The sequence below is a fragment of the Larus michahellis genome, chromosome 3 (genome assembly GCF_964199755.1).
Source record: "Larus michahellis chromosome 3, bLarMic1.1, whole genome shotgun sequence".
Taxonomy (NCBI): Eukaryota; Metazoa; Chordata; class Aves; order Charadriiformes; family Laridae; genus Larus; species Larus michahellis.
This window is the reverse complement of record NC_133898.1, coordinates 81,684,496-81,698,563: the sequence shown is the minus strand read 5'-3', so window position 1 is coordinate 81,698,563 and position 14,068 is coordinate 81,684,496. Positions and strand designations below refer to the sequence as shown.

The 14,068-nt window shown below is 45.9% G+C and overlaps 1 protein-coding gene across 2 annotated transcripts in view; it reads left to right on the top strand.

Moving 5' to 3' along the window:
- FOXO3 (forkhead box O3) overlaps window positions 1–14,068 on the top strand; it is a 97,584-nt gene that overhangs the window by 72,016 nt on the left and 11,500 nt on the right. The window contains exon 2 of one of the 2 annotated variants that reach the window (XM_074580991.1): window positions 7,412–8,846. The exons of the other annotated variant lie outside the window; for it this stretch is intronic. Coding sequence (XP_074437092.1) covers window positions 7,412–8,812 — 1,401 coding nt within the window. The 3' untranslated portion in view covers window positions 8,813–8,846. The remainder of the gene's footprint in view (window positions 1–7,411; window positions 8,847–14,068) is intronic. 2 annotated transcript variants of the gene reach the window in all.

The following is a 14,068-nucleotide window of genomic DNA, read 5'->3' as shown; positions in this document are numbered from 1 at the left end:
GTGGTAGCTATTTCTACAAAAGTTACTGTACGTATAATATTGGGGTTGATTAATTGTGTGTGCTTGCACTTCTCTCGGGGCTCCGTGGCATGGAGGAGGAGAAACACAGTGATGCTGTGCTGAAGGGGCTCCACAAATACAGCGTGGTGTCATTTCCAAAGTTCCTACAGTGGAAACGCTTTAAGTGCTGGGGCTTGCCATTACGAAAAAAAAGAGTAATAAAAAAAAAAGATGTTATCTGCTGGTGACACTACTCCTTAACATAAATTAGAACTGTTTTGATCTGGCTCGGCAAAGACCCAGCCGTGTGCATCCATTGTAGCTTGTTTGTACGCGGCTCTTTTTGTGTGCTCATAATTAAGTTAAATCCTTTGGTTGAAATGAGTAGTGTTCTTGAATTTTGGGCAGCCATGGTACATAGCACGTGGAAGGTAGTGAAAAAGGCAGCTCTTGACAAGGTGCCTTTACTACCTCTCGATGACGGTGCCTGCCTCCTGGTTCCCAAATCCCATTTTAACGTGGAAAAGTGTTGGCATAGCAGGCAGAGGCTAACGCTTTACTTTTTAGGGGGCTTCCTATAGCAAAGGGTGCTGGGTTATGTGGCTCCCGACGCTGGGAAGAGTTGCTGGAGAGCGCAGCCTTTTCTTGCTCCGCAGCTGCATTAGTTAAAGTATCAGCATTTTCCTCGCTCTCTGCTTCCCATCTCCCAACACCCAGCGGAAAAAAAATAAACGGCAACTGGCATGCTCTACTCGCAGCAAAACAAATGTTATTTATTAGAGTACTCCTGTGGTCAGAGGACATCTGACTGTAAAATAACTGGAGATTTTTCTGCTAACTGGAAGCGTGATGCTCTGAGACAATTTCCAGGCAGTGTGCATTTTCAGCTAAGTTTTATTTACGTCAGCTTAGCGATTTGCCGTATCACTGTTTGCAAAGAGTGAGGCAGCAGTTGTTTTAGCTAGAATTAACTTTTTAATTTATTTTTAATAGGAAAAACTTTTGATTAAGTAGCGACTCGGTTCCCATAGCTCCGTGCATTGAGATGTTTTTTTTTTTAAAAGGGAGGGCATAAACCTCCTTGGCGGGCACGACGCTTGCTGCCTGCCCTTGTAGCAAGGAGCAGCTGGGGCGGTGGGGAGCGAGGCGTGCGTCGTTAGGGAGGGTTTGTTTTCCCTGCGCTAATCACCTTCCCCTGTCGTAATTTGGCACAGCGTGGCGCCCTGCGTGCGGGACGGAGGCAGATCCGTGCACTGCACTCCTATCTGAGCCAGCACATTTCGGAGGATAAATCTTCGCCAGACTTAATGTTCTCTCCCAAGGGGCTTTAATAACCCCCAAGGCTTTCCCCTCTTCCCAGGGGTGGGGGACGACAGGCGGAGACGCGGGCAGAGTGCTAATTACAGCGGGGGCCTCTTCTAGCCGTTCCCCTACCACCAAGGTCAGAAATGCTCCTTTGAAGAGAGGATGAGGAAGGGAATCCACAGAGACACCCTTCAGATGCCGAGCTGACTTTTTCCCCCTAAATCTGTGGGTTTTTTTTTTCCCCTTTTTTTCCTGCAGGAGGGCATGCTTGGCTGGTGGGGCTGAGCCTGTGTCATCCCACTTATCCTTTCCAGGCTGTGAGGACGGTGGCCTTTGCCAGCCGGGTGCAAAGGGGATGTTGTCCCCCGTGGGACCTTGGTGCGCTCTCACCGCCTACTTCTGCTGAACATCTGGTGGGGTTTGCGGGAGCTGCCTTATGAACTTGCAGCTGATACCAAACATCGAGCATTGAAAACATTTGGGTGTCAGGAAAGATTTTTCTTTGGGTGTGTAATATGCTTAATGCTTTTTTTCCCCCTGCAAATTCCATAATTTAGGGCAAATACAACAATCTGGAATACATAATATTTGGTTTTATATGGAAAAAGTTGTATATCGGTACAACTGGATAGATACTGTGGGAGGACTTTCCTTATGTTTTAGTTCTTGCTTTTTCTGCTTCTTCACCCTCACTACTTTATTAAATTACATATATTTTTCTGGTTTTCAAGAACTTGTGGGAAAGAGGAGTAGATCCCTTTTTGGAGGAATAGAGACCTCTTTGGGTTGGTGGTTTCTGAGTTCCTTGGGAAGTGCAGCATTGCAGTCTTACAGAGCAAGGCAGAAAATGACTGTATGGAACCAACAGATTGGATCTTCCTAAAGATCTCCTTGTCTAGACTCGGAAATCCCTTTCAGCAGAAATTCCTACGTACGTACACGTAATTGGCAACTTTAATTATTTGTAATTTTGGAGTCACTATATCTGTTTTCTTGCAATTGAATCTCATTGGGAACAAAATGTAAAACTGGTAGTTGAAGCAAATTTTGAGTTACTTCATGAGAAGGCACAGATAACGGTCTGGATGGGCGGGCAAAATGTGTTGGATTATTCGCAACCACCTCTTTCAGCGACAACTGAATGCAAAGAAAGTAGTTTGTTTCATTTTTTGTTTAATTTTTGGTGGAGCTGTAGGGGTGTTCATGCCAAAGGAGATTTATGCTACAGCATTTTGAGCAAGGTGGCATGGGCTGGAAACTGAAATTCAAGTGAGCCACGCAGAGCCACGGAGAAGCGGAGCTCCCTCCAGTCAGCTGGAGGCTGATAAGTTGGTTATTTTCATGGGTTCTTTTCACTGGTGTTAGACCTGATGCCTTTCCCTACTGCGTGGCTACCAGACAACTTCACATGGTGAAGTTAGAACATTAAATATGTTAGTACCGTATAAAATAAAGTATAATTCTCCCAAGTGAGCATTAGCAGTGTTTATGGGTCTGCAGATAACATTTGTTTTTCTCCCATGGTGTCCTAGTATCCCCCCAATTGTTAAAATAAACAACTGCTTTTGATTTGTAGCTGTAAGTGTGCAGTTTAGGAGCCTGTATCTGAAATAACGAATTAGCCACTCACTACAAAACACTGAAATAAAAACAGACCAGTGTGTAACTTGGACGCGGCAGCCACCAGCTGCACCTCATCTTGCTAATCTTTAGCCTTTTTTTTTTTTTTTTTTTAAATAGCGGGGGCTTTTAAGAGTTAAGTTACACAACTCTCCTTTTATTTTTAAAGTGAGTGGATTCCTTGTTGCGTTGTTGAGGATGATAAATTGATACCACATGTTGCTTCCAGACAAAAAAGACTCTGTACTGCAGTGGAAGCACTTGCAGCTGGTGTCTGAGTTAATGGACGGGCTCCACAAGGTAAACACGGGTTGGAAGAGGCAGAAACAGGCACAGGGAGGGGAAATTTTCTCCGTTCTAAAGGCTCAAGCATTTGCTGCTGTTGGCTGACCGGGGCCAAGTGTCGAAATCATACGCAGTCCCAGCTGCCCTGGGAGACTTGTTCAGTTGTTCACATCAAATCAGGTGTACGGCACTTTGGAAATGCTCGAGTGTCCTCTCTGGGAGGTTACCCATTTGCAGTCTTATCAAAATATCAAGAGAGACACGTAACTAGGACGTTGTAGCTGATTTAATATTCTCCTTTTTTTTTTTTTTTTTTTTTGCAAGCAAAATGTGGCTGGGTTCCCTCAAGGTGTGTTAACTGAACAAAATGTGGTGCAGCGTGGCCCTGGTTTTGGGGAAAGTGCTGTCACCACACGTGTTGCTGCCCTGGTGACACCCAGCTGCACCTCTTCTCCTGGTGCCATCAGCCTGAGCCAAGGTAGGGCAGCAGTGCTACTTGCCTGTGGCACTGCATCGCCCTCTGCTCGCACCGCATCTGCCCGCCCTTTGTGTGTTCCTCTGCCCTTGGTGGACCTTCCTCCTCTCCAGGGCTGGTCATTCTTCCCTGCAGCACCAATTCCCCAGGGGACCGTGACTGGGCTCAATGCCATACGGGATGCTCTTGATCTTATCTGCAGGAACCTCAGTCCTTCTGCCTTTTAGCAGAGTGCACAGCGTTCTTCAAGTCCGGTATAAATAGTAACACTAATAAAGGGAGGAGCTCATCATATTTCTTTTCTACTCTGCTCTTGTACCGTCCGTATGTTGTACCCATCGGTGGTGTCTGAGCTCTTTCCAAGGTGTCTGCAGCCTGGCTAGCATCTGTCCCATCTACATATGGTCTCCAGGACAGATTGGTGGAAGTTCCTTTATAGATCTTGTAAAGTTTCTCATTGCATTTTGGCGTGGAAAAATGTGTTATGTTTCCATCATCATGAACAGCAGCAGGCTCAAATCATAAACTGTATTTTCTTTGCTTCCCCACCTCCTTTGCGGTTTGTCGCATGGTCATATCTTACTAACAACGCACATGGTCGTGTGCAAAGATTGTCCCACGATATTTTCCAGTATTTTAAGCAGACGGGAACATTCTGTGACAGCTCAGAAACCAGGTAGAAAATAGTGTTATTTCCACCCAGATTACAGCCTGGTAGCACAGCGCAACAGCCTTTACTGATGTGAGTTGTCAATCCTGGTGACTTCTGTAGCAAAACTTGCACATGAAGGGATAATGGAATCCAGCCCTAATTTGATTTGGCAGAGCATCCAACACGAGGAGAAACCAAGAAACTCAGATACTGTTGCTGAAGAGGTTAGCGGGGGAGGTTACGTGAAAGAAGTGGGTTTTAAGGCGGTGTTTGAACAGAGGGTGGAGATGGGGTACACAAAAATAAATTGGCCCGTAATTATGCTTAAGAAAACAGTCTTCCTACAGCAGAAAAGTAAAGAAAAACAGAAGCCAGAGCATAAGTGGCATATTGCGTAATGTAAAGGAAAACAAACTGCTTGGATTTTTTATAACCGCCAATTTTCAATGCAAAAGTATTATTACATTCTTTTATTATTTGTGTAATACCAACACTGAGAAAAAAGATATAATAAGAAGAAAATTACACATGTGCACACATATCCACACATGCAGGAGCAGCCCTCATCCTGAAAGGTGCTTCACTCTCACAGTTTTATCATTGAGGATTTTTGGTGGTTTTAGTACAGTTAGTGTCATACTACAGCTACCACCAGCAGAAATAAGCCATTTTATGGGAATACCACAGGTTGAAAACTGTTAGCTACTGGCACTTTGGCTGAGTGGTTTTATATCTGAAGCTATGGGGCATGCTGCCTATACTACCCTGGGTGTTTCTTTTCTGTGTTTTCTAAGATTTTTTTTTTCATTAGCAAGAGTCATGGTGGTGTGTATTCTCATACCCAGCATTTTTAGGTGGGGAACAGCATGGTTTGTACGGCTCTTGTAGCCTGGCTTGGTGTACTGGTCTAGCTGTGGTTGTCCTCGTCCTGCCGCTGGCTCTTTGCGAGGAGAGATCCCCGTGCAGATGTTCTCACATACAGTTGCCCATGAAGGTCACAGGGAATGAATGTGAGAGCTACCTGCATTGATGCAGTACAAGCTGGAATATCAAAAAAGGTTATTTTTCAAAAAAACAGCAGTTCTCCAGCCAGTTGGTAGAAACCTGAGGAAGTAAGCAGTGGTGCCTAGTTATTAGAAGCTAGAAACAGACTGTTGCCAGACTCAAAATATAGTTAAAATGTCATCAGTTAAATAATAAAAAGCTCTTTCCTTCCTTACACTGAAGAACTATTATGCTGCAACTCAATCCACCATATTTTGAAGGCATGATAGTCCCCTAGAAATGGACAAGTTTATAGCTGAGGCACTGACCCAAACTTCTCTTGAAGTATGTCTGCGAAGTCTGGTCTGCTGTTTTGTGCGAATTGTTTAAAACATAACAGTTGCTATTTTGAACCATGGTCCATATGATTTCTCTTTTCATTAAGTGATAATCACAACCGCGTCTGCTGTCTGCATGCGAGAAGAACTTCAGGCGTGTTTTCCATTTCACGATCTGACAAAAACCACAACACTTACAGGGGGAAAAAAAGGCCTTTTATACTGAAAAGGATTGTTTGAGAAAAGCTGGGCTGTATCTCTTTATGCATCCAATGTGTCAGCAGTTCACTTATGTCAAACGTCCATTTATCCTAACGATGCAAATGTCAAGATGCTCGTGAATTGATTTGTTGATTGGTTCATTCTTTGCCCATTTAAATCTGGAATTTTCTTCAGTGCTTTGTAAATGAAGGACACTTATCTTGGACGGTTTGATTATGCTATGATCCTGTTGACTTTGTGTTTTTAAAGCATACTGGTAGAACAAATGTGATTTTATCCTCTTTATAGATATAGCTGGTAATTGCCAAAGTTTAAGAAAAAAGAACTTGTGCAACTTTTTAAACTTGATCATCTTTAACCTAGAGGAATAGCACACTGTTTTCTAAAGGAATATGGAATAGCTCCAAAAATCTTGACTTGCACATGGAAAAAAAAAAACCAACAACGAAACTTGGAACCGTTCTCACTGACAAATACTACTTGCATGTCCTTTCTTTGAGCCTTATTTTAAGCCCAAGATCAGCAGGATGAGCGGAGAGGGATTTTCATCTCCGTTATTTGGTTTAAATCTGGAGTCATTTCACTAGGGCTGCCATGGGCTGGTTTTCTCTGCCTCTTTCTCGTTCTGGGGTGATTATCATCAATTTGAGCCAACATGGTTTTTGAACAACAGATGTTGCTGACTAGTGCAAGCGGGTAATACACAACAGCAGACAGTGCTCAGGGTCCCCTCTAAACACTGTATTTCGTGGCGTCCTGTACAGCAACGGGTACCTGACTGTGTACAGCAGCTTTATACAACTCCGTATCCAGCAGCTTACAGGGACAGGGATATCGTCGTGTACTGTGTCACATCACATTTTGATGACTGTGAGGATACTATGGTGAGGGGACGGCGGGCCAGCTACTGTGGTATGGGAGTAATTCTGGTGCCTCTAATCAGGAGAGAAAGTACAGCTCAGTCATGCACAGGGTGCCTGTGGGAGAGGAGCAACAGCACTTGCAGTTTTATCAAGGATTATTATAACAAACACACAACACACATGCCCGTGAAGAATTAAAAAGACATTTGCAGAGGCTGCGATGAGTGTGACTACCCCTCCGAGTCAGATTTTTGCAGTGCCTTTGCAGTTTTTATTTCAAGGAACTGATGGCAAGATTGCCGATAGTATAGAGGTTTGTCCTGAGTCAAAAGTAAGGGAGAACCATCTTGCTTCTTGCTAGCAGGAATGGAGCTGCGTCACACTCCTTTCCTTAGGACGCAGCTTTCGGGGGTGTGGAGGTGGGCACCAGGAATACACAGCTAGCGCAAGCACGAGGCTTGCTTTACAGCAGCATGCTGGCGCCCTGCAGCCACACTGCAGCCCTCCCGTACGCACCACCCGAGAAACCCGTGGTGATGCCCAGGAGGGCCCAGTGCTTTTATTCATGTTGCTGTTTTCATGTGATGTTGGTTTAATGATTGAGATTTGGGTAGCAAAAGAAGTAGGGTGCAGGGTCTTGACATTTTGTTTTGTTCCTTTCCTGCAGAATTCGATCCGGCACAACTTGTCACTCCACAGCCGATTCGTCAGGGTGCAGAATGAAGGCACCGGGAAAAGCTCTTGGTGGATGATCAATCCCGATGGTGGAAAAGGTGGCAAGGCGCCCCGGAGACGCGCTGTGTCGATGGACAATAGCAACAAGTACACGAAGAGCAGAGGGCGGGCAGCTAAGAAAAAGGCAGCCCTGCAGACCGCCCCGGAGACGAGCGAGGACAGCCCTTCTCAGCTCTCCAAGTGGCCAGGGAGTCCCACCTCCCGCAGCAGCGACGAGCTGGATGCATGGACAGATTTTCGCTCCCGTACAAATTCCAACGCCAGTACGATCAGTGGCCGCTTGTCACCAATTTTGGCAAGCACCGAACTAGATGATGTTCAAGATGACGACGCTCCGCTTTCTCCCATGCTGTACAGTAGTCCATCGAGCTTGTCCCCATCGGTAAACAAACCGTGTACTGTGGAGTTGCCTAGGTTGACTGATATGGCTGGGACAATGAATTTGAACGATGGACTGACAGATAACCTCATGGATGATCTCTTGGACAATATAACACTCCCTCCCTCCCAGCAGTCGCCCACAGGAGGGATAATGCAGAGAAGCTCCAGTTTTCCGTATGGTTCCAAAGGTTCAGGGCTGGGTTCCCCATCGAGTAGTTTCAATAACGCCGTGTTTGGGCCGTCGTCCCTGAATTCCCTCCGCCAGTCGCCCATGCAGACCATTCAGGAGAACAAGCAAGCCACCTTCTCTTCCATTTCTCATTACAACAACCAGACGCTGCAGGATCTCCTCGCCTCTGATGCACTTAGTCACAGCGATGTCATGATGACACAGTCTGACCCACTCATGTCACAAGCCAGCACAGCTGTGTCTGCCCAGAATTCCCGCAGGAATATAATGCTCCGCAACGACCCCATGATGTCGTTTGCCGCACAGTCCAGCCAGGGCGGTCTGGTCAATCAGAGCCTGCCTCATCACCAGCACCAGTCCCACAACTCCTCTCTTAGTGGCAGCCGTGCCTTGTCCAATTCCATCAGTAACATAGGCTTGAGTGACTCGAACAGCTTGGGATCTACCAAACATCAGCAGTCACCTGTCAATCAGTCTATGCAAACACTTTCTGACCCGCTCTCAGGCTCCTCTTTGTACTCCTCTAGCGTGAACCTCCCGGTCATGGGACACGAGAAATTCCCAAGTGACTTGGACTTGGATATTTTCAATGGGAGCTTGGAGTGTGACATGGAGTCCATTATCCGCAGTGAACTCATGGATGCAGATGGGCTGGATTTTAACTTTGATTCCCTCATCTCAGCTCAGAACGTTGTCAGTCTGAATGTGGGGAACTTCACTGGTGCTAAACAGGCTTCATCACAGAGTTGGGTACCAGGCTGAAGGATCTTTGAGAACAGGGAAAATGGGCAAACAGGTCAGTGCCCCATAGATGTGGTAAAATACTTGGTTCCATAGTTTTATTGGAGTTTGCACCAAACCCTTAATAGTTAGTGCACACTAATAATATTAATTTGTGATGGCTTGCTGTGTGTTGGTATGCAACAGGCACAACCAAGAAACGTTTGGAGGTGTGGAGGGAAACGAGGCTAAGCTATAAAAGCTGTTCGGCTGCAACACTGTCAGCACGCACCTGATGCTACGCGTCCTTCTTAATTTAGGCATGAGAAATGTTAATGACAAATCAGGCAGACCAAGGTGGAATATTTGTGGCTTTTAGGAATCACAGAGCTCCAACTTCTCTTCTTTGAAGTCACAACAGATGGATTCTTCTCTGCAGCCGATGCCACACGTAGCCAAGCTGTGTTACGTAGGGATGGGGCAAGGGGCTTTGCGGTCAGTGGAGCAGTAGTACTGCAGGGGAGGGGGAAGAGCATCTTTGCAAGATCAGTGAACACACCGAGGATCGGGTGTGCGGGACAGATCGGGAATGAATTAGGGTTGTACTGCTGCTGTGGTACAGCAATGCTAGCAAAATTTTTTTTTTTTTTTTTTTCAACCGTGTTTCTTGGCAAAAAAAAAATAATAGCAAATCGAGGAATTATATCTTGAAATAGCAAAGGTGGGATCCTGGTCCCAGGAACATCCTGGGTTTAATGTTTTAAATATGCAAAACTTGTTGGGCCCTCCCAGGACTGAGGTGGGTGTCATTTTCATTTGGACTCCATCAAGAGAATATCCGTAGGTTTGGGTTCTGACATAGGTGCTTTTCAAATGTTAGTTTCTTCAGGTTAATTTTTTCCACATTGATGTGTTTTTTTTCCATTTGCTTCCTTTCCATAACTGGGGGCATCTGAACTTTTAAACATTGTTTCTGTCATCCTTTTGTCATTCTGCAGGCTCCTGCCCATGCCTCTGCCTGCTCACCCGTACATATTCACTGACTCATAGGGTAGGTGCCACACAAAGTGCCCTTTCTCCTTTGTTTATTTATTAGTATAAGGGAGTAGATTTCAAAATATAGTAGGATAAAAGGTTAGCTATAAATTATTGAACGTGTTCTCTTAACTTCAGAATAGTATGTAGAGTATCCCGGCGGTGAGGTTAAATGAAGTATTCATTCAGTTTTCAGCTTACTTCCAGCTTTCTTATTTCCTGGATGAAGGATGGAAAGGAGTCAGTGTCGTTTGACTTTATGGTGCATAATTTGCCCCTTTCATCTTTAATTGAGTTTTCATTCTCTATTTCACAGTTAGGTGTTCAAGGGGAAGTTTTGTGGTAGGCGAACAGCAGTGGTGAACCTGCTGAATGTCTTCTTGTGTGTATGGAGTACCACAGGAGACGTGTGCTGTGGTCTGATGTCTGCGAAGGAGAACAAGACTGCCCCGGAGTCCTCCTTTCAGTCGTTCTGCAAAGCTGCATCGCTCCAGTGGAGCGGTTGGTTTGCGCAGTCCTTTCTCTGTCGGTGGGAGGATTTCCTCTGGTTCTTTCACATCTTCTCACTCAAAGCAAGAGTGTTGCAGTGCATGGCCAGGAGACAGGCTGCAGAGGTGGGCTGTAGAGGACACCACGTCCTGCTGACCCTGCATGGGACAGCAGCTTGGCAAGGCCAGGGCCACAGCCGAATTCCAGTTTTCCTTCAGTTCCAGTGCTGGAGAGCTTAACAAAGGAAAGAGGGAAAAAAGAATTGACTCATGAACCAGAAAGCAAAAACTTGGCAGAAGGTCACACTTGCTGACCAGTTCTCTCTTCCTCCAGTTCATGAGCTGTTTGGATTTATAAACCCTTTTTGCTTGAGGTGAAAAAAAAAGGCTGTAGGAACGTTATCGCTGTGAAACATCCAACAGTACGATCTGCCAAATGGGGCCTAAAAAATAGATGCTATTGACAGCTTTGCTTGACACAGCCAAATAGGGCAGCCTCCTGCTTTCCTGTCTTCATTTGCTGTGTGTAGGTAGAAGATGCCTGCGGGGAGACCTGCCTGGGCGGTGTGGAGGAGGCTCACCATGCCACCTCCTTACCGATGCTCGCTGCTGCCTCTTCACCCCGGCCTGTGCCGTTCATGGAAAGCATAGCCACCGCGATCTTTTTCAGGCTGCTCCCTCTGAATAAAGGAACTGACACATCTGTGTGAGCGGAGTCTCATTGCAGAGGACAGATTTATTAACGAGACAGCTCTCCACGGTGGATTACTGTCCAGTCATCTGTGGAAGCCTCTTTCCCTCTCTCTGACAAGCGGACCGGCTGCTGCGGGGTGCCTCTGGTATCAGGTGCAAGCGCAGATGATTTCTGCTGAGGTGGTTCATCATGCACCCTTCGTCATCTGTTAAGCAGCGCTGTTTCAGAGTTTGCCTCCCTATGAGCATCTCGTATTTTCATAGGGACGCCTCTCATGACATCGGATGCGATCGTTCCGAATTGCTTTCTCGGTTACTTCTCTGCTTTGCCGTAGCAACAGAGACCCCTGAATTAAAATAACTCACTTCGCAGTGGTCATGTTCCCAATAACGAATCTTTACAGGCTTGAAGACTGGGGAATGCTTTCAGCAGAGCAGCCTGGCGCTTGTTCACGCTAAATCCGTTTCACGAAGGCAGCCAGGTGCATTTTGCAGGCAGGCAGAAGCAGTTACAGTGGGTTATTGGCATACCTGGGAATAGTTTTTTCTATGTGTTTTCTATGAAAAAGAAGAGAAACGTTGGCGTCAGTTTTCGGGAAGAAAAGAATGAACCCAATTACATAGGTATTTAGTTTATACATACTTTAGGTATAGAGGGGCATTTACTTTGGGAGAGAATCAACTACAATTTCTTCATAGGGGTAGTGAAAAAACCCACCGTTGTGGGTTTCGTGGCTGTGCACGTTTGCTGCACTGCAATAAGCCTGTGCACAGTCCATGGAGAAAACCTTGCCTGGTCCCACCACGCTGGCCCTATGCCTGTGAGGCTGGCCATGCCCAGCCTTTTAGAGGGCCCTAATTGAGGCATATAAACGAGTTTGGGGTTTTTTTCTTTCTTTTTTTTTTTTTCTCTTACAAGAAGGAAAGGAGAAAATCAATATGCTTTTTTCTTGCTTTACTCAGCCATAATTTTCCCCTCTTAAGCTGGCTGGGGCCTCTGTTCCTCTGTCTCTGCCTGCTTCCCAAGAGCACTCCACCCCCTCAGATTATGACCAACTTGGTTTTTCAGCTTGTTTATCAATAAATAAAGACATCGCTATTCCCTTGCCTGTTTCTAGAATACCTTTTATTTTGAACTTAATGGGTCCTCGCTCAGCCTGGGGTTCCCACAACTCTGCACCCTCTGTGGTCCTCAGCCAGCAAGTCCCAAGGGACTTGGCATTCACCAAAGAGTAGTCCCAAGCAAACTGGCAGGGGAGACTATTCGGGACATTTACTGCTGCCTGGAAGGTCAGGAGCCTGGTGATAAACTACCGCTTAGGCAAACATTTCCTCAGGTATCAAGACCCATCTAAAAAGTTGTTTTAACCTTGGTTGTTTCAGTGATCCAGTTTACAGTGGCGATGCTGGCAGGGCTTGGGTGGGGGCTGGAGGGACGGCTCAGCGCGAGCAGGGCAGGAACTTGAGCTGGTTTCACCATCTGAAAAACTCATCTAGCTGCGTCTTCTGAGAGAGATTTCAGTGTGCCATTTAGCAGGATGCCTGTGGGCTCTGTAACAGAACAGTGCTGGAGTCAGGTTGACCTTTTCGAAAATTACAATTAAAATACTTCACAGATCAGTTAGTGTCACTCATTTTCCCCTAGCATCGTCTGGGTCCCCACGTCATCTTACTGTAGCAGGAGAGTGCACAAGCGACTGATAGCCACGTCATGTAACATTCACACAATTTGATGATTAACATTTCTGATAAAGCAAAATCCTAGGAAACATAACAAAATGCCTGTTGGTATTTCATTAGTCCCTACCAGTTTGGGCTGCTTGCCAATTTGTTAATTGGTGTTCAACCTGTTTGTGGGTGAAATTTGTACCAAATACGAATGCATAGGTCTGTGGATGACTTACTGTTCACTACAACACCATCTTAAAAGTTGAAGTAGATAGAGAAAAGATCTCCATTTGGGTGGAGTTTCGAATCAGAGACCTCTGGACAATATACCACAAGGAAGATGATTTTTATTCTTGACCAGAAGCCTTGTTTTCTGCTCATTAAAGCTGAAATGTGGAAACCAGAATCGATGGACCTCTTGCCTGAGGATGCCGACAGCCTCAGGACTGTAGCTGCTTTTCCTCATCTCTTATTTTCAAAAATGAGATCTTAGGGGTAGGGCTGGCAGGTTTCTTACATGGAGCCAAGATGGGGCTGTCTGCCTTTAAAAAATCTAAAGGAAATTCAGGAGCAGCAAATTCTTCTGCTCCATTTCTAACAGGTTAGTGGTTAAGGCGGTGGCGCGCTTCTAACATTTAAGTGTTGTTTTAGCCAGCCCAAGTTTTGAAAGGTGGTTTTGTGACTAGCTGAACATCAGGCACGCCAAGTTTAGTCTTTGAACAAAACCATCTATGTAGAAAGCGTATTTCGCTGGGAACAGGGATCCCATTAACTCCAAGGAGGGCCTGCCCCGAGCAGGCTTCTGGCTCCCTAGGCACACACCAGTGGCACGGGAGCAAACTTGCTGCTTGTGGCCACTGGGGAGGAGGAGAGGGGAAAGCCCAGCAAACCCTGCTGGGGTTGCCCGCCGTGTGGTCCCGCTGGCCACGGTGGCCCTCGAAGGCCCTCGACACAGGGCCTTAGGCTTTCAGCCCTACGCGTGCAGGGATGCTGTGGCTTTTGCTGCACGAAGGCAGCAGGAGCTGACACACAAACACAATGAATCGTTTACTCCCTCTGGGAGTAGGGCTTTTTGGTTTTGGTGTTTTGTTTTTTTTAATCTGGGATTATACTTCGGGGTTTTATTAACCCAGGAAAAAGATATATAAAAACTAGGATTGCCTCTGCAGGCTTGTGTTGTGAGTATAGAGCAGCTGAAGCCAGGACAGTGGTCTGATCCTGTGGTTTGGGTGTTCTTCTGTTGGTGTTTTATATAGATATATTTTTTAGTACCTCATGCTTTGTCATGTGATTCAGCAGCAATAATTAGGGAGAAACTTGCTGTCCCTGCAGATGCCAAGATTACAGGATGACATACTCTCACCAGATGACAGCACAAACTGATATTTTTAGAACAGCCTGCATCAACTGGTCT